This window comes from Eucalyptus grandis, chromosome 9, assembly GCF_016545825.1.
Source record: "Eucalyptus grandis isolate ANBG69807.140 chromosome 9, ASM1654582v1, whole genome shotgun sequence".
Lineage (NCBI taxonomy): Eukaryota > Viridiplantae > Streptophyta > Magnoliopsida > Myrtales > Myrtaceae > Eucalyptus > Eucalyptus grandis.
Genome location: NC_052620.1, coordinates 8,225,773 through 8,246,589, shown reverse-complemented (window position 1 = coordinate 8,246,589; position 20,817 = coordinate 8,225,773). Strand labels below are relative to the sequence as shown.

At 40.5% G+C, this 20,817-nt stretch overlaps 2 protein-coding genes and 1 long non-coding RNA gene across 3 annotated transcripts; 2 read left to right on the top strand and 1 right to left on the bottom strand.

Annotated features, from left to right (window-relative positions):
* Positions 1-238: 238 nt before the first annotated feature.
* LOC104418232 (apoptotic chromatin condensation inducer in the nucleus) lies at positions 239-5,750 on the top strand. The gene is made up of 5 exons (XM_039301648.1): positions 239-640; positions 1,990-3,261; positions 4,372-4,572; positions 4,660-4,811; positions 4,928-5,750. The coding sequence occupies exons 2-5, from the start codon at positions 2,043-2,045 to the stop codon at positions 5,426-5,428; spliced, it is 2,073 nt and encodes a 690-aa protein (XP_039157582.1). The 5' UTR covers positions 239-640; positions 1,990-2,042; the 3' UTR covers positions 5,429-5,750.
* A 799-nt stretch (positions 5,751-6,549) lies between these two features.
* On the top strand, positions 6,550-9,024 carry LOC104418231 (DNA polymerase delta subunit 4). The gene is given in 4 exon segments (XM_010029499.3): positions 6,550-6,710; positions 8,130-8,318; positions 8,619-8,630; positions 8,633-9,024. Coding segments are annotated over 3 exon segments (363 nt in total). The 5' UTR covers positions 6,550-6,710; positions 8,130-8,146; the 3' UTR covers positions 8,812-9,024.
* A 9,911-nt stretch (positions 9,025-18,935) lies between these two features.
* LOC120288058 lies at positions 18,936-20,435 on the bottom strand. The gene is made up of 2 exons (XR_005546299.1): positions 20,353-20,435; positions 18,936-19,024 (listed from the first exon to the last, which is right to left on the bottom strand). It is a non-coding gene; the product is annotated as an uncharacterized LOC120288058 (long non-coding RNA).
* Positions 20,436-20,817: the final 382 nt, after the last annotated feature.

The window sequence follows — 20,817 nt, the reverse complement described above, 5'->3', positions numbered from 1 at the left end:
TACTTATTTCCATTTCCTTTTCTCGCTACCCAAAAAAAGCTTCTTTACCATTCACGGCCAGGAAAAAAAAAGATGGAAATTATCAAATTACCATTATGCCCAGAGCAAGAGTACAGAAAGAGGCATCACTTACCCAATAGGAAAAGGGCAATATGGGCAATCCGATTGCCCTCTCTTCTCGCTCCTCCATAAGCGAAACTCGCAAAAAACCACAACAGAAGAAACCCTAGAAATCGTCCCCTCCCCCCAAAAAAAAAAAATGCGTCCGCAATCGCCGTGAAAAAAAAAAAATCCGCCATTCCCTCCGCCGCTCGCCGCCGACGATCCGCCGCCGCTTCCCGCGGCAGATTCCGATTCGCCCCCTCGCTCGCCTCTCGTGCTGTGCGTTTTTCTCTGCTGCGTTTTTCCCCCCTGCCTGGTTTTAGAGTGTTGTGTTTTCTGTTGACAGGCCAGCGGAAGGGTGGGAGAGCTCGGGGTTTGAGCTCGGAGGCTCGATACTCTCTCGCCTGGGCTCCGATTGAGTGGCGCTGTTGCCTGGGTTTTGCGATTTCTCCGTTGGATTTTGGTGATAGGCGGGTTTCCTGCTGATTAATTAGGGTTTCGCGTCATCGAATCTGTCGACGCCGGGGCGGACTTTCCTGTAAGTTTTGGTCACTGTTTACGAGGAGATGGTTCCTTCATTGTTTTTTTTTGACATTTGTGACTCTCTTATGAATGTGCGAATGTCTTCGTTTTTGCCGTGTCTTTTCGTGGTTTCGCTATTCTTTTTCTTCTGTGAAGGTGGTATTGGATCATTGTTCGTTCGTTTGTTTCGGTGCAAGGATTTTGGGAAAATTTCAGATGGGGATTTTGTTATGATTGAGTGCCATCTTAAGAAATTCTCGCGAAAGCAAGTTCTGGGCTGAATTTTTACCCACCATGTCTGGTTATCAGTGTCAACGGGCTTGTCATGCATCGTTTTCCGTGGTTTTATGTTTGAGCCTTTAAAGTTTTGAGCTTTTTCTCTGGGTGCTAATGTGTACTTTATTTTGAGTAACTTGGTACATAAAATGTAATCTGAAATGTAATGATACACATATTTTTGACGCTGAAATGTAATGATACACATATTTTTGACGCTTACATAGGCAATATGGAAATTTTTGCATTTCTATTCTGTGTATTTTATTTGGACGTATTGGGCGTATTTTGGGATGCGCCATTGGACATTTTTTTATAGGAAATTTTTAGTCATGATTTATTACTCACAAATCTGCAGTTTTGGCTTTGGAAATGAATTAATTTAGCTTAGTTGTTATTACTTGCTTTCTTTCGTAATATTAGTTAGTGGGTATTGTTATTTTTACTACACTCTCCGTCTGTCTGTCTGTCTGTCTGTCTGTCTGTCTGTCTGTCTGTCTGTCTGTCTGTCTGTCTGTAGGGGCTAGTATGTCCTTTTTACTGGATGCCTTAACTGTTTAGTTGCATCAAAGCTTCTGCATTTTGGGACATTTGTATCTAACTTAATTTTGGCATGTATGGGGAATCCGTTTCATTGTTGGCGGTGTAGATGCACTGATAATACTCTTATTTCTGATTTGGACTAGCTAGTGTGAATATTAACTTGTGTAATGTAGCGTAAGAATGATCTTGTATGGCTTCATGTTCTTTGGATTTTGGTCTGTGGAATACCTATTTATCAATTGACCTTAGACATTCCAATTTGGATTATTTGGCAATCTTACTAAGGTTAGTGGCGCTAATCATGAGGAGGAGCTGACATATTGAGTTGATAGAATTGATTTGAAGAAATGGACTCTTTTACTACTCTACTGCATAAGCTAGAATGTTGTACTTAACTGGAGAACAGCTTCAATTGCATGTTTTGTTTGCCTTTTTTCATTTTGCATTAGAGGATGTTGAGTAAGGACAAATGTTGTTATATTATGTCATCTTACTTCTGGAATCTGATGAGATAGTGACTAATTTTGCGTGTTGGTAATTTGATAGGTTGTGAATGGTCAGTCATATCTGGGAAAAAGCAAAATTTGCAATTCTAGAAGATGTCATCATATCCGATTCTTGGCAACCGGCCTATTGACCAGTGGAAGGTTACAGAGTTGAAGGAAGAGCTTAAGAAACGGAAGTTGACTACAAGAGGTCTGAAGGATGACTTGGTAAGGCGCTTGGCTGAAGCAGTTAATATTGAAAGGGAAAATGCTGAAAAAGAGAAGCAAGTGGAAACTGAATTGAGGTCAGATCCACAGCCCGGAATTAGTACTGAAGATGGAACAGATCCTGTTGCATTTCAAAGTGCAAAAAGTGTGGATGATGGTGATAAAAATAATGACGAGTTGGTTTCTAATGCTGGTGATGATGGAAATCAGAGAGAGGTTGATGCTAAAGTTCAGATTGACATCAATGACAGTTTTCCAGTCCTAGATCCACCTGCTCCAGAAGGGGAAAGTACAAATGTTGGTAATTTGGGCAAAGGGGAGGAGGAACCAGTTTTGGGGAAAGCGGAGGAGCCAGTTGTTCCTACTATTGTCGAAGCAAGCATTCCAATCACCGTGACCAGTATGCCCGATGTGACATCAAGTGACCAAGATCTGCAAAATCTTGAGACAAAGGAGGAGAACAGAAATTCAGAGATCGAGCTGGAGAGTGAGCATTTGAAGGCTCCGCAAGAGGATGTCATCCTTGATTCACCTGCCCCAACTAACCAGGTATCTGAGGTCAGCCCTTCTTTAGGGTTTCAAGTAAGATCTGATTCTATTTCTGCTGATTCTGTGTCAATTAATGAAAAGAATGAATCTAAGGATAATATAATTGCTGATAATGTAAAATTAGAGCTAGATGTTAAGCCGGAGATGGTGGAAGTGGAACCATCGTCTAGCAATGTTGTCCCAGTTGGTGGCGAATCACATCTTATGGATGTTGAAGAGCCACCTGAGAACAAGATAGCTGTTGAGGTTAAAGAAGACATTGATGCTGCAAATGCAGACATGAACAAAATCAATGAGATTACGGATGTGGGGGACTCGGAAAAGTTAAATTTAGATCGAAGTTCAGGTGATGATTCACTGGATGAAGACGTGTTGGATAGTAAGCACATTGATTCGAAGCCTGTCTCTGATGAAGTTGGAGGTGGAAGTGAGAAAAAGGAAGTCAGACCTGTTAAGGAGGAAAGCCCTGTTGATATCATGGGTGATGCTGACATGAAGGATGTCAGTGTGGAGAGAAATGGCCAGCCTCTGCTTGCAGAGAAAAGAAAGATTCTTGGTATGCCTTTTTTGAAGAAAAAGTTTTCAACGTGCTTTGATGAAGCAATTTCTCTCATGCTTGTCTGTACATTCCTTGATTAACCATGTCACTTGCCTGACATTCTTGCACCAATCTGGCAGATTTTCCGGACAGTATATCTAGCGTCTTCAGATTTCTGAATCTGAACAAGGTTTTTGTTTATTAGAGAGATTTATCTCTGGGCAGTTTGAGTTTGCGTTGTACTTTTTTCTATTATTGAGACTTCCCAGTTTAGGCTTCTGTGCAAGTCAGCTTGCTGATGAGCATCGTAATAAATTGATCAGTAGTTGCTTAATTGGATTCTACTACTTTTTTGCAAAAATTTAGTGTCCAAACACTTGCTCATCTAACAATATCAAGTAAGATATAATTGATCAAGAGAGAAAAGGAGGGACCAACTCATAGAGTAAAATATTAGGGACTTGAGAGAGAAAAGGAGGGACCAACTCGTAGAGTAAAATATTAGGGACTTGACTACTCATGAAGATAAAGGAGATGCAAATTGGTAATGTAATTAATCAAGAAAACGGCTGTTTCTGGAGCAATCAAGAATATTTTAATCAATATAGGGTTTAGAGTGGATAGTTGATTACTGATGGAGATGTTTTTTGGAGTTTTTAATAAGTGAGAGTTCTCATACCATTGTGATACTGCTTTATAAGAATTCAGTTTTTGTAATCATCACACTAAGGTGGAGACTGTATCGGAAAGTACTTAATAAATTCTTGATGCTTGGTGGACACTCGCTCGTGAGTAACTTGTCTATTGTCTTGATGTGTTTCAACTTGTAACAATGCAGATCTTGTTTGATTTAGTTGCTAAGTATCAATTTTAATTTCTCTTTTTCTGCTGTTTATGTTTGCTTACTTAGTCTTTGGCTGCAAAGTTTTTTGTTTTTGTTTTTGTTTTTCTTCCTTTTTGCATGCGCGCATGCATGAATTTCAATATTTTTATTAAGGTTATCATCCAAAACTTTGGAAGCTGTTTGTCTTGTCACATGCGTACTGTTAAAGCCATACGATAAAACAATATGCTTGATAAAGATCAAGCTTTGTAGATCATTTTGATTTGATAACCTGCTTTTTTCAGATCAAGGCGGCAACGGAAGTACCGATCCTGCAAAGAGGCAGCGTAGGTGGAAATCTGAGAGCCTCAAAGATGTTGAACCACAGCGTTCAAATGTTACACCTGTAACAACACCTAGGGATGGAGCCCAGGCCCAATCTTTTAGGCCTACCTTCTCTAGATCTAACTCTGCGGTTACTGATGACACGCCTAAGGAACGTACTGGTAAATATCTGTTATTTCACTATATTGACACTGTTTAAGTTAGTTTATCATGCTTAAAGTTATTTCTTTTTAAATTTTTGGGGACAGTTCCACCACCACAAAAACCTCCAACTACTTCCCTCAGAATCGATCGGTTTTTGCGTCCCTTTACCCTGAAAGCTGTCCAAGAGCTATTGGGAAAAACTGGTTCAGTTACCAGCTTCTGGATGGACCAGATTAAGACCCACTGCTACGTTACGGTAAGATCTCACTTATTCTCTCTGTGTGGATAAGGATTCACGTTTATGCACTTTGAGTGGCAGAGTAGAGTGAACCTTATGGATTTCTTGTGTTAATTTCTTTTTTTGTTGATCAGTATTCCTCTGTTGAAGAAGCCACTGAGACGCGAAATGCTGTGTATAACCTTCAATGGCCCCTGAACGGTGGACGTCAACTTGTGGCTGAGTTTGTTGACCCCCAAGAAGTAAAAGCACGGCTGGAGGCTCCTCCAACACCTAAACCGGCACCTCCACAGGATTCAGCTCCGACCACACCTCTTAATATTGGTCCGACTGCTGTTGCTCCACCTACGGTGCAGCCCCAGCCTTCTCCCCGCCAACTGCCTCTTAGGCAGCAGCACCTGCCTCCACCACCACCTCTTCCACACCCACAAGCAAAGGCTTCACAAGAAAGGGATCGGCTACCCCTCCCGCCGCCACCGCCGCCTCCACTTTCTGAGAAAGTCGACCCTACCATCGTCACTCTAGATGTTCTCTTCAAGAAGACCAAAGCCTCTCCCCGGATATACTACTTGCCATTGTCCGAGGAACAAGTTGCAGCCAAATTAGCAGCACAGAGGAGAACCGGCAGGCAGTAGGGACTCCGCTGGCTTCAAGTTTTCAGTTGGTAGAAATATTTAAATTGTTGAACGAGCATGGGATATTATTTAGTTAGGTTTTGTGCAGATACCTAGGTGTTGGGACTTTCTAGGCCGGGGTTGTGCATGAGGATCTGAGTATATTGAAGTGGATTCTCTGGAACACTTCTTTTTATCTCAAGAGTCTTGTCGTGCTATGTTGGAATTCCTCTTGAGAGGTTTCGACAGCTCGATTCGATTGATTTTCTTTGAACCTTTTGTTTCAGGTCCAATGAGAAAAATTCTATGAATCTCTGCTGTTAATGAGTGAAAACTTCCAAAATAATGCTATGTATAAAGTACCTTGGTGTTCTTTCCATTTCCAGGATTTCCAGAACTCAAGACTTCGAACCAAGACAGAGAATCCTCTTGTCGTCTCTGTCGTTGGACTTGTGAAAGTCAAGGGTTGAGATTGGGCTTCACTCAGGTTTATCTACGCATCATGGTAGTCCTCATGACAATCATGCTTTTCCACACTTGCATAATTATTTAATGACATCATAAAGATTGCGAGAAGGTGATCCAGCCGACATAAAATAACGAAGTGATACGTAGGGCTGGTAATTTGTGTTTATGTGTCTTAAGGCATATTTTTGCGACCGTGTTAACTTATGTTGTTGATAAATAGTATGCTAAAAGACGGTTGATAAATAGTATGCAAAAAGACAGAGTTGTGATGAGGGTAAATATGACATTTACAATGCATATTATCATGTGTTTTGAGATTTATCGCATATCGTTTTATGATTGATTCGTGTGATCTTATTAATAATAAGAAATGAAGAAAATGAAGAGTTGTCCTATCTTTTTACGGTTCAAAGATATAAAGTTGATGAAATCATCACAGCAATTCCAACAATCCCATCAAAATAAAAGATAATACTGATAAAATAGATTCAAAAAAATTGCAACTATTTAAACAATTAACAAAAAAAATTAGCCTTAATACTAAAAATGCTAAATCCCCTAATTGATGGGGATTGTGAAGGGCTGAAATAGTAATTACAAAAGCCAAATATATTGATTGGCCGAGCCAACGAATATAAATAAAAAGAAGAAGAAGAAAAATCATCGGAAAGAGTATATTAATCGAGAAAAAACCCAAAAACACCGTCTTCTGCACTCCTTGCAATTTGAAATTTTGAATTAGGGCTCTCCCGAGTTCCAGTTTCTTCCGCCCAAAGCCTCTTTCTCTCTCTCTCTCTCTCCCCTCAAAGGGCTTGTCTCTGCGTCAGCGCTTCCGGTAATCGATCGCCGAACCCTCTCTCTCCTTCCCTCTCTGCGTGCGTGTGGAGTTCAAGAATGTTGTGCGGCTTGAAGAATTTGTGTCCTCACGCGTCGTTTGATTCCTGATACTTCGAATTCGCTGCATCGTGCGCGTCTCTCTTGGCTTTTGTTGCATTTTCTGAAGTGGGTTCGGTCCGCTTTGATTGTTGGCATGATATATTTTCATGGGTGTGTGTCTGTTTTCCCGGGGTTGTCCTCTTGAGGTTCGCGTTGCGGTGCTTTTCGCAACTCGGCTGGAGTTTTCCTTAAGTAGTTGTAGGTTGATTGGGCATGGCCAAGATCTATGTAGGCAGATGATCTTGCCAAGATCTATGTAGGCAGATGATCTTGCCCGTCGTGGGAGAGCTAATGCTTTTTTGGGTATTTTGGTTTGACATTGCTTTACGCCTGAAAATGAACAACTACTGCAGGTTTGCTTTTGGCAAATAGTTCAAATTCATTATGTTATGTCTTTCTTGTCGTTGGCCAATCATCTGATTTCAAATTCTATGTTTTGTTGATCTCTATGGTGGACCGTTTGTCCTGCCTATGGCTTCTGCAGATTGTGAATGCTGAGTATCGACCAATATAGTTTTGACTTTCTTGGTAGGATCATCATCTGTCTCGGCTTGAATTTGGGAGCATGTTTTCTGTTTTGTTCTGGAAAGTCTTCCAGAGTATTGAAGTGAATCTAGTTGGAAGTGCTGCGAACTTATCCCTTGTATGTCGACCATCTACTTTGATGCTAGTGCTGGCGTGGTTTTCAGCTTCATGCTGTGTTTCTAGTAGAGATTCCTGTCAGTATAGATGTTTTCTTGGCTTCCTATTGTTAGTTTTTATTTGGTTATGAAAGTAATCAGTCCTATGAGTAGGAGCTTTATGAAACTACTGCCTGTTAGTCCACTTACTAAGAAGTATTACTTCCCTTGAAATTCTTGCCTACACCTTGTTGACAAAGCAAGCCTGCTATTTTTATGGTTGTAATGCACCAACTTTGTGTACTCGTTTTCAAAAGAAAAGATATGAACTAATGTAGGTCAAGTGGTAGAGCTAAAATAAGAATTACGTTTCAAACATTTATCCAGTTCTGGAAAGTTTTTCCTATTTTGGAAAGATGCTGGCTCAATCTCATCTGCATTGTCCAGCTGATGCAATTTGTGCAATGCAATTTGGAAGTTTCTCTGCATAATTGACTAAAATTGGCATTTTACTACTTGATCTTAAAATCCCACTTCGTAGAGAGCCTTCACTGGTTGAAATTCAATTTTGATTTGTTTCCCCTTAAATTGCCATGTAATAGTAGTTCTTTCTTGGATTTTGGGCCTATGGCATTAATATAACAGCTTTTTCCTGCATCTTTTGCAATTCGTCATCATCATTTCACTTTTCTCTGCAGCAATTTAGCATTGAAGGATGGCAACTAGATCAGCGAACATGAAAGGTTTCTTCAAGCAGAAGAAGAACACAAAGTCCACTTCCAGTAAGAAGGGCTCTTCCAAAAGATCACCGACTAATGCCTCAACTGTTGGTTCTAATGTGACTCAACCGCCTGCCCTCATATCCCATGGCTCCATTGACCTGAAAGGTTTCTCTCTCTCTCTCTCTCTCTCTCTGATATTTCATCTATAATGCTAGTTTTGTCATAATGTTATGTGGTCCTGTGGACTTGTGCCTGGTTTACTAAATCGTACTCTACTGGGTTCTCTGGGGAAAATCCAGATAGAAGTATGATAATTTACAAACTGAAACTCGCTTGGTAGAAAGTCTCATAAAACAGTGTGAAGGTGGCTTATGAGAAAACAACTTAATGTTTGACAATTTCTTCTGCCCAAGAAAGTGTAGCACTCTTTTTATTTACTAAAGTGGGTGGCCCATGACTTTGCAGATGATCACGACAAGCAGAAGAAGTGCTGAGACAGTTTGACATGAACATGGCTTATGGACCATGTCTTGGAATGACTCGACTGTCTCGCTGGGAGCGTGCTCAGAAACTTGGTTTGAACCCTCCGAAAGAAGTCGAGATCCTATTGAAAGGTGATAGAGCTAGTTCTGAGTGCCTGTGGGACGGACGTGTCTAGAACTTTATCTTTCACTCTATGAGATTTACTGCTTCCCTTTTGTAATGTGTTGCGGACTCTCAAACAGTATCTTCAGTAGGCATCCTCAGCTGTTGGTGCGCCCAGCTGCGCGCTTCTGTCTTGACAATTACAACATCCAGTTGATTTATTTGTCTGTAGGATCTGTCTCTGTGACTAGTTTTTTAATGCTACTTGACTGAATTCTCATGCTTAGAGACATGTTTCACTGGGTTGGCGTTAGATATCGGTGGATGAAATGCTGGTGAAATTTGTAGTTCAGTTTTTGTCGCATCAGTCAGTTTCTTAAACATCGATTTCAATCTATTTCGATCAAAGCGAAACCATGTGATTGTGGACAACTTTAAAGACAGTATGATCTTTTCTTTTTTCTTTCCACATTTTTGTCGATATCTGATGAGATCCTGCTCCCCGAACTCATGATGTGCTAATATCTCTAGTCTGTCCTTGAAAGACCAAATGTCAAAAAAATTAAATGCAAGAAATCATTTTTATTGGAGAAATTCGAGAAAAATAATCATACTTTTCGTACGACCCAATAATAATAATGAACTTTTTCTCGAACAATAAAAATATCCATGAATTTATACCTTTGCGAATTTGATAGCTGTTGTAGCAGCCAAATGGGTCTATCATTTAAAAAAGAAGACGGGTCTATTATTCTATTCTTGTCAAATCCCCCCATGAGAAAGTCAGTGGACACGAAAGGGACCTTGAAGCAATATAATAAGAATAGCAGGATTCAAAGCTCCTTTACTTTAGGTAAAGAACAAGTATAAGTCATAAAATTTTCAAAGAGTCCACCTGGTCTTTACATAAGGAGCAGTAAGGATCTGGTATGATTTTTGGCTTGTGTATGTTCTCCATTGCGGGCAGACTATTCTGACATGCATTCCAAAGGAAGAACTTAATTTTAGGGATTGTTTGCATTTTTCAAATCTTATTCCATAAAGCTCGAGGAGCCAAGAAAGATGAGGAGGCTATTGGAGCTTTTCGGATAGTCTCGGTAAGTCTTATGTAGCTGTAGTCACTTTTCAATGAGTAATTCCCTGTTGATGAATTTGTCTACGCTAGTTTGTCTTGAATAGAATGGATTATAAGAGGAATAGCCAAAATTTCCTTCATAGTGTCCTCTTTGAAAATATTACGAAGAAGAGGTTCATTCTAGGAATTTTCTTTGTGGTTTACAAGCTCTACTACCTGTTGTGGGTCATTTTCATACTGCCCTCCAATTACACCTCTTTTCAACCCAAAAAAAGAAAAAAAAAAAATCCGTCCTCGCCGATATTGATTGCTTCCCTTGTCCCAACTACCAAGATTTCGAGATAAAGGATCTGTCCCTTTCCCAGCATTACCAGAAACAACGTTGTCAAGGTCTGAATTGTCTCGCCACTTTCTAATGTTGTTTTGATTCTTGGACAGGAGGGGTGCATTTATCAAATTGGCCAACAATTTAATAAGGCTCGGATCATCGTCACAAATTAACAATTATTAAATTCATGCTTACAAAAAGGAAATATTTTTTTTAATTGTTTTACTTTGAAGCCTAGTTTTACTTAGGGTATGCATATAATTTTTTATATTGACTCAATAGGATATGGGGATAAGAATTTCATCTATTTTAGAAATTAACACCAATGTGGTGAATTGCTCTGAATTCCCTCATTGGTTTATTTTGAAGAGAAGAATCAAGAGGATTCAACCACCTACTCATTATTCAGAGGCGAATCACGACACACCAAAAGCTGTGGTATCTTGTGGACCTAACATAGGTCACATCCCTCACAGCATTAGATAAAAAGATTCAAACCTTCCTCTTTGGAGTGGAAACAAATGTGGCCAAAACATATAAAGATCGGCGTTGTCACTCATAAAGACAAATCTATCAAGATAGAAGATGTCTAGATCGATTTATAGATGGATTTCTATCCATATAAATAGGTATCTCCGTGGATAGAGAAAAAAAAATAGAGATCCATCTATATCTTGATTTGATATTTCATTCCATGTGAACGGGAGAGATGGTGAATCATTTTTTTATTGAAAGAGAGACAGTGAGCTAATGTTAAAAATAATGTATTGAACTGAATCTTTTTGATTGAAGACAATTTGATCAATTAATACAAATTGGGTATGTGTCATCTTAAAAATTCGTGGAAATAATGTATTGAACTGAATCTTTTTGATTGAAGATAATTTGATAAGTTAATACAAAATGGGTATGTGTCATCTTAAAAAGTCGTGGAAATAACGCGAAGCAGGAGCGTGCAGCGGCTTGGTACCGACCCTGGTCGGACCAGGGAACCAGACTGAACCAAATCAAATCAGCCAGCAACAGTTGTGGGAAGATTTGTCGAGCGTTTATCTGTCTACGTCCTTTCATTTTTTCAGAAAGTGACAAACCTGTCTTTTCGATAGTAGTGGGAAGTGCCCAAACATGAGACTGGGAAAGCCGGACAATTCGGTGACTGGCCGGCCCCTCACTGAGATTGCCGTCTCGGGTGGCCTCCCTTTTCTTGGATCACCACATCCAGTTTGGCACATCAAATTTGGATTTGGTACATGAAGATATGATCTGATGGATCTATCTTATCTATAGAAATTCTAATATCCTGAAATTTTAAAATATTCAACCAAAAATTTCACTTGTTAAGCAGAAGAAAACCGATATGTGTACAAGGTCATCATAAAAATTCTCGCATGCAACGTTGCAAGAGAGTCTAACACATTCTTGCGGTTTTAAATCGAAAATAAAATGTTAGTGGTGAAGATATTTCATGTTCAAAACTTTGAAATCAACGTGGGAAGTGATAAGAAAAAGAGAAAACAACGGAGAACTAATTTATAGCTGATGAAAGTTTAGCTCAATTTTGAAGCCGAGAGCAAATCGAGCGATTGTATATGTTTTGCTGGTGACTGACCTCTGGCTTCCATCAAAGCTTTTTATCTTCTCAGAATACAATAATAGGATAGGGAATTAGAATCAACACAAGGCGGTCATTATTAGCCAAATCTAAGTGGTTAATGTCATAGCTTTACGGATCATAAACCTAATGCAATCCCTGTTCCAGCCCTATGTATCTAGAAGGAATTTGTCCCCACTTTTTTTTCACTTTTTACCCCCTCCGCGGTAGCAAAGATTTTCTACCGCCGCTTTTAAGGAGCACCCGCTTGTTCGCAAAACAACAGGAAGCAAATCAGTCAAGAAACTGCTCTCGACATGCAAACATAATTAAATTCGAGTGGGTTTCATCTTTTTATAACATAATATAATGGTAACATATAACATAATATGTTCTTAATATAACATATTGTCCGAGAGATCCAATTGTTTAATGCTAGAAAGAACATTAAATAACCGATGAGGAACTTTATCTGAGATGCTGACATTTGACATGTCTAATATGGAAACCTTTTTCTGCCTTCGAAGCCAGTTTGGGAATTCTGGTCCCACTTTGCAACTTGACATGAGAATTTCTTGAATTTGGAAAGGAGGAACCGTTTATTCGCAAAACAGCAAAACAAAAAGAGCAAAACAACACGAAGGAAATCAGTCAGAAAACTGCACTCGACATTCAAACATAATTAAATACGAGTGGGTCTGATCTTGTTATCATCATGGCCCTTTAGAATCCTTGATCTCACCACTTCCCTTCACGTGCCGAGGATCTTCGAACCCTACGCCCTTCTTGCCCTCGTCCCGCGGCAAGACGCGAATCGACCCGTGCAGTCCGGCCACTTCTTGCAATTTGGAACGAGCGTGGTACGGGCAATCTCCGAGCTGCCATAAAAGTATATAATGTCAGTGTTCGTACACGGAGCGTATCCATCTACAGAGGGTTATTCCCCCATGAAACTCGAAATTTTAGGGGAGGGAGATTCATCAGTGAGTAAAAATATGGCCGGAGAGAGCCGGGGCGATGGAGGTCTCGAAGTGGGGCTAGTCGGGGATGATGGTGGACGCTGAAAATGGAGATCGGAGCACTGGACTGTACCCACACCACCGTCGACGAGGAAGAACGCAACGTCAAGGAGAAAACAGCCATCAGGCTCTCCTCCCGACCCCCTCCCTCCTCTTTCTCCCGATCGCCTCCGACCCCCGGAGGAAGGGCTACGAGGTGAACGCCCCGAGGACCCACGCGCCGCCGCCACAGGAGCCCCTGGCGCCAGCCCGCATCGAGACGTTTTGGGCGGTGTTGGACCCGGCGCTATCGCTGGCGACGTAGAGCCGACCGAAGTCAGCGCAGTCGGCGAGCAAGGGGTCTCCGCCGCCGGGGATCTCGTGCGGCGGCATGTGGGAGGCGACCCACTGCAGCGGGGCCCAGCAGTCGCACGCGGCGGGGAGGGCGGCCTCCGGGGCGACGCGCTACTCGTCGGAGACTGCGACGAGGCGGTCGACGAAGGCGGTGGACGAAGGAGGAGAAGGCGGGGCTCGACGCAAAATGCGCCGCCGTAGAATGAAGAAACGCTTTGAGATCATTCGTAAAATCTTTGTAATGGGACTCACCCGATTAACGACGAACTGATAGGCAAAAGTCTTTCCGGGCCGAATGGGGTCCGTCCAACCCTCACCAATCTGCAAAATCCACAACGTCGTCATCATCACCACCACCACATGGACTGACCGCCTTCACGATACATGCTTTTTTGATGTCTTCGTTACTTACCGGTCTCACTCCGTCGATCTGGATCCCGAGGTCCTCCTTCCCCAGCTCGTTGGTGACCTCGATGACGAGCAGGTCTCCTTGATAAGCCGATATTATCGGGCCGGGGGTTCGTCCGTTTATGGTGACGGACAGCTTCCGGTAGCCCCCTGGCGGCGTGAGCTCGTACTTCGCTACCCACCTGTAGCGTCGTGCCGTGTCCTCCGCCCTCAAAGGCATGGTCGTCGGTACCAGAATGCAAAGCAACCCTACAAGTAATGGAGCCATCTTTTGCGCATCCATATCGAAGAGGCAGAGAGAGAGAGAGAGAGAGAGAGAGAGAGAGATTTGGAATTTGAATGTACAGCTTGCGGATGGAGAGGGCGTTTGTGATCTTTATAATAAGGAAGAGACAGGGAGGAAAGTTGGAACCAAATAGTGATGTGGAATTACATGGGACAGCTTGCGGATGGAGAGGGCGTTTGTGATCTTTATAATAAGGAAGAGACAGGGAGGAAAGTTGGAACCAAATAGTGATGTGGAATTACATGGGACAGCTAGCGGATGGAGAGGGCGTTTGTGATCTTTATAATAAGGAAGAGACACGGAGGAAAGTTGGAACCAAATAGTGATGTGGAATTACATGGGACAGCTAGCGGATGGAGAGGGCGTTTATAATAATGGAGAGACGGAGGGAAAGAGAAGGCGTTTATAATAATGGAGGAACGGAGGGAAATTGGAATCGAATCGTGATGATATGTGAAGTTTACAAGCCCTTTCTAGAACTGGCACGCCCAGTGGTACGACCAAGGTAGCGTGCGTAATTCGACATCTCCTTACATACGAGTCCCCCGCTACTCCATTGGCTAGAATGATGTTGTGAGTAGTCATCTCTGCTAGGATTAGTAAGCATGCCATGAACGGTGGCATGACTTAAACCACATATCAACTTGGTACACCAAGACTTAGAATATGTCGAATCCACTCAACTCAACATAATACTGAGAAACGAAGAAGTGGAGAGAAGCTTTTCTAACTGAACACGTTAGTTCCGCCTCTTGCCGGTGACTACTCAACACGTTAGTTCATAAAACCACGGACCAACGTAGCTCAACCTTCTATTATAAATCTACTTTCTGTGTTTTCGAAAAGTTATTCAAAGAAAGCTGAGAGAAGCCTCGGTAGGGATAATGTGCACCGGGAGAAAATTAATCATTTTACTAAATTTTTTGAGTACAAATCTAGTTCTGCGACAAATTTAGAGATTTATTAAGTAGTTGTCCCTGCTAGAATCGTTAATGCACCCATCGAATGAGAAGCATGCCATTCACAGTGGCACAACTTAGACCACGTATCGACATGGTACACCAAGACTTAGAATTTGTTGATACTACTCAACATAACACTGAGAAACGGAGAAGTGGAGTGAGATTTTTTTAACTAAATACATTAGTTCCGCCTCTTGCCAGTAACTACTCAACACATTAGTTCGTAAAACCCGGACCAACGTAGCTTGACCTTCTATTATAAATCTACTTCCTGTGCTTCCAAAAGGGTCGTGAAATTACCTCCATCCTCTAGTTAAGTTTGCATACCGGTGATACTCATAACTTATGACCTAATCAAAGAGAGGCACTGTTGTATAGATTATGCCCCATGCTTGGCTGTGATAGCGGATAAGCCTCCCATCGTGCTCCCATTGAGTTGCTTGCTTTTCATTTACAAGTGGGGGACATAAGTGTTGTAATATAATATGGAAATTGACAAGATTTTGTAATTAAATTAACACAAAATCACCAAAAATATCAAATATAAATATGGTTTGATTCGAGCGTTGGTAGTTAATAGAGAGTTAACTAATAAATAATGTACTAATAGTCGGAGAATTAGAGTTATAATCATTCACACGTTTGAGTGTTTTTCACACCTAAATTAAGTCTAAACGCACAATGCAATTAATGAAGCATGTTTTGGACAATCCATATTTTCTTGATTTGATTTATTAATGAATATGGTTAATGCCATAAAAAATTCTAAATTATGTCCACTGTGACATAAATACTTCAAAAAATCCTAAATTTGCTCACCACGACATAAAATTTTTTTCTTCTAAAAACCTTAAATTTGCCCATCGTGACATAAATATCCCAATCTTTTTATTGTCATAAAAAATTATGAACTTATATTAGTATGATCAATAAACTCTTTATAGAGCTAAAATATGGAGCATCTTTTTTGAGTATTTATTGCAATGAACACATGAACTTTGTGACCATAAATTGCTTAGTAGAATGGATGGAAGAAAAAGGATGAGAGTTTAGGTAAATGCAGAATATGAATTGATAAGTGGAAGTTGAGTTTACGAAATTGTGGTTTTCTTTGTGGAATAAAAAAAGTTATGGATATTTGTGTTTTTAGTGTGGGTAAAAAGTTTGATTTTATTTTTTTGAATTTTTACTAATGAATATCGCCAAAAATAAAGGTTTTATTGGCCGTTTAATAAATGTGAGGAAGAATATCAAAAGAAAAGGGAAAAGGGACAAATCCCAAAAAGGGGGGTGGCCCAAGTTATCATAAGCACATACGACGAAGAGTTTCGAACTTAGCAAAATTCCAACCCCCTTTTTTTCAGTTTAACTTTTAGATTTGTCAATTCAAACCAACCATTTCAATTATTATTATGTCATGGACCACTTCAAATTCCGGGGCCCTTCTCCGTTCGACTTCTTAATGGCTGATCCTCTCTCTCTCTCTCTCTCTCTCTCTACCTCGGGCTAATCGAAAAGAGAAAGAAAGGCTGATCCTCTATCTGTCTCTCTCTCTACCTCAGGATGGCGACACCCGACGAGAAAGAGAATCGAAAGGGCAAAGAAAGGCCGATCCAGCCTCTCTCTCTCTCTCTCTCTACGTCGGGATGGTGAGACCCGAAACGCGGAAAGAGATAATCGAAAAGAGAGAGAAAGTTTGATCCTCTCTCTCTACTCTGTTTTTACCTGCCCACTTGCGACGGTGATGATGGGGCGGTCGACGGTTGCTGACTTGAGAGTCAGGAAGATTCTTTTTGTGTGCCCTTTTGTTTGTGGAGACTTTGATGAGAAAATTATCTTAAAATTTCTTAATTTATTATGCTTTTATTGATTTAATTTTAAATATTTTAATATTAATTGAATTCTAACTCTTTAAGCATTTTATCAATTAAATCAATCCAGTTAATTTTTATTTTTTTTTCAAATTTTATACATCTTTTTTTTTTTCGTTTTCCTTTTTTTCCTCCGCGAGCCACGTCAGACCTTGGCTGGCACAGATTGCTTGCCTCAGACAAGGGCCGCCCTTGCCCAGGCGGGAGTGAGGGCAACCTCGCCCTCGCCAGGTTCGCTTAGTCAAGATTCATGCATGTCCAGCTGAGGGGCCGCTTGATGCTTTTGTATTCTGATGGAAAAATTGAGATTTTGGACGTGAGTTCAACTGCTGCATAAGGATACATCCGCGGATATGAAACAGCCGTTATCTTCAATTTCCTACTCCCCGAAGCGCACACCATTTGCCATCTTTGACAACTTCAAAATCACCACTCCGTGATGAAAGGAAGACGCCTACAACAGGACATTCTAAGATGACAACATTTGTCAACAATTGCCTAAGAGGAGGGGTCCTCATATCCAACTCCTTGAAAGGTGATTTTAAGGGGAAAAAAATCTAAGATTTCTTCAACTATTCATCACAAAATTGCTTTAGCTGATGATTCCATGGACCAGCTTTCAGATGTTTCTCAATGAAGGTACAAAGGGTTGTGTCCTCGTGTATTCCACTACAGAAACCATCCTCAACCACAAAACATGATATCATTGCTTTCTTCCCCATATGGACAGTCGCACAAATTGGTTCTCATCATTGGAGGTGAACATAGGTACTGCACATCAGCTTTCATCAAGATTAAATTGCACAGGACTTACATAGGACTCACCAATGGTCACAAACAACCACATCTGTCGAGTGAAAGCACCCTTCAATTATCCATGAAATAAAATTTCTCCTGAAACAATTAGACAAGCAGAGCTTTTACAGATGAGAAACCCACAAATAATTTCAAATTTAGATTCCCAAGAGAAATCTTCCTATTAAAAAAACGTCTAAAGAAAGGCCTCATAAAGGCGGGAAGAATAACCAAAAGCATGGGATTGCGAAGGTCAAGCAGACAGAAAAATTGCTTAAAAATCAATGAAAAACGTGTCAAGATAAAAGTTGACATTTACGGACTCTTTAAATCTGTCTATCCAAAGCGTGACCCCAAAAAGCCAACGCATGACAAGCCCTGCACTCCTAATCTTGCGGCAAGAAAATAACTTAGCAAATGAGATCAAAAGCTAAATTAGCAGGTTAGACAAGTTCAATTGTGCTCGTTTAAGAAAATGTTCCTCATAAATATTTCAAAAAGCAAAGAAAGAAGCAATTCCTGATAGCATTTTCTCAGTTAAATGCTCTATCCAAAATACTTCTAGCAGCTGCAATGGTATCCAGATATAAACCCATATATCTATGATTCAGAGACAAAGGTGATATTATAGAGATAGAAGAGCTGATCTTACCCTTCAGGAATGCCTCTTTTATCATCAGATGGCTTGATTATTTATTTAAGGAGAAATAAAGATGAGAATCAGATCACATCATCACAGGTAGAGTAAACACTGACCCCAGAAGCAAAATCAGATTTTAAAGATAAATCTGAAATGCCTTCAGAGAGACCCTAGCTGACCTAATGTTGTATACCCCAGCCAAGAGAATGGCGCCAGACATAGACCCCATCGGACTTTGCTATACCTAAAGTATCTTATCTTTACAAAATTGACAGGATCGAATATGTAATCCACTCTAAAGTCAAGATTCTGATGTTGCACCTTTCCTCATATCGAGACTGATTTCTGCCCCTTTTGACAGTCCACTTGGAAGGAACAAGAGGTTTATTCTCCAATGCAGCTGCCAAAGGTTTGGAGGTGAAAAGGCAACTTAAGATAAAGACACACTTAATTTAGCTCTTGCTCTGTGGGTAGATTCAGTGACCCTCTTCACTTCCTAGAGAAAATTATAGTTTATGTCAATCATGAATTCAAAGATTTATGAATATATAAAACTCAAGAATAAATGAAATATGTTTTACAAAGAAAACATGAAAACAGAAGCAAGCTCTGGCTTAACTTAATTTTCTGAGGAAAAGAAACCATTCAGATAGAGCAGGGCAATTACTGACAGAAATCTATGCCTGAATAATCATACTCACAAGACAGCAACAAAGCTAGAATCTAGATATGCATGCATGTGCAGTGTGAGAGAGAGAGAGAGAGATGAACTGAGTCTGGTTCCTCTTGCCAATGCAGCCAGTATGGTGTTTATATAAGCCTTTACACATGGAAGGTTGCCTGAGCAGAAAGAACATGCAAGGCACTGGTATTTTGATGGGTTCTTTTCGCACTCTTGACATAGAAGAGCTTGTTGCTTCGCATGTGGGTTGCCTAGTTTTTCTTCCTCTTCTTGTATCTCAAGCAAATATGAGAGAGCTGAGAAGAATAGATTTTGGAATTTTTAAGAATAATGGGATAATAAGAAGATGTATGATGATTTCAATACAAAAGAACAATAAAACCTAGTCAAGAATGAAATAGGCGATCCTCTGGTTATTTCATTAAAAGGTACATGACAGATGAAGATCTATCTTGATCAGTGGATTTCCGGTCCTTGACGAATGGCCATCATTCAGGGACTATATTTAGCCACATGCATTTCAGAAATTTTATCATAGGACAAGGAATCTAAGGAATCTTGAATACCCTACCTCATCTCATCAAATCCATAAGAATCATCTTATCATTATTAACCCTCTAAACCAGACCACTCGCAAAATTTGACATTAGCAACCATTCAAACACCACATTTTTATTACAAAGAACAATCACTCCAATATGGGTGCCAAACATGGGCACTTGTCATAGTATCTGACTTTTCAAAGTTTCCAAATCACGAACAACAGTTCTCAAGGCAAGTTTCCAAAATTTTGATACAAGTGCTCGGATAGCACACCTGATAATAAATATTTCTATATTCACTAAAGCATAATCTTAACATTAACTTCATTTCAGTTCCGATAATCCCAGCATTTTGAAACAGCATTGGCAGAATTGGGGTCCTAGGCAGGATGATTGTGAGTGAGGTCTTTGAGGAATGGATAGAGGGTCATAAGATCCTACAAATTTAACACACTGAGGCCAATTTGTGAAATTGTAACATAGTTTTGCACAATTAGAGACCCATCGACATTAAAACAAGCAAATGAAGTTCAAACATAGAAACACTGTCTGAATTCCTGAACTCCGACATAAAACATTTTCTCTGTTTTTTTCTGTCTTTGGAGTAGACCAATTTTCTCTTCTTAACATTGTCCAGCAAGCTAACCAAGAAAAGAAAAAAACACATTGTCCGGCACCTCCTGGCTTTTTACTAAAGATTGTTAGGATTGGCATCCTAATTAGGAACGAATGAAGGTGTCAAAATGATAGGATCGTGGATTGTGAGATCCTAAAAATTACACAAACAACGGAAAAATATGGGATAACCATTTGAAATTCATTAATTATAAACATTCTGCGACATTAAGACTCCAAAATAGTGTGAATTTTAAGTTTATGATATCTTTATACCATATGGGCGGGGCCACAGTGACACTGAGCCCTAACACTACACTGGTTCTGCTAATAGCCTTACTTCCACTAGGCCTGGATGTAGGAAGAGTTGGTTTGGGTGAAGGAGAACCCTCAACAACAACATCACCTGGTGGGGGAGTTCCAAGATATTACTGGGGTGATATTTCGTAGTATATATGGGAACTCACCTGATCAGCAACAAAACGATAGGTACGTGTTTCTCCTGCCAAAATGGAGCCATTTATTCCGCCACGCCACGGAGTTCCAATCTGCAATGTAATGTAACCCAAGAATCAATCATCGTCTCATAAACTGGTTATGACAAAACATAGAGAGGCAATGCAATCGATATATTCATCAAACAGAGCTTTTGTATGTTGCAGTTGCTGCCCTGCTTTTATGTTTCAAGGAGGATGCATGCGGTGGTGGTTCCCCAGCTAAGGTGGCGCGCCGCGCATCTTTTTCTACATCTAATTTCAGTTTGACATACGACCAAAAAGGCAAAAAAATTTATAATTCGAAACATTCATACTGACCTGAAATCAAACAAAACAGATTAAAACTCTGATCTTTTTCTCCCTCTTATCTCCTTCATCACACCCACCGCTCCGCCGTAACCTCCGTCCACTAGCCCTCCGCCCGCCGCCGCGGTG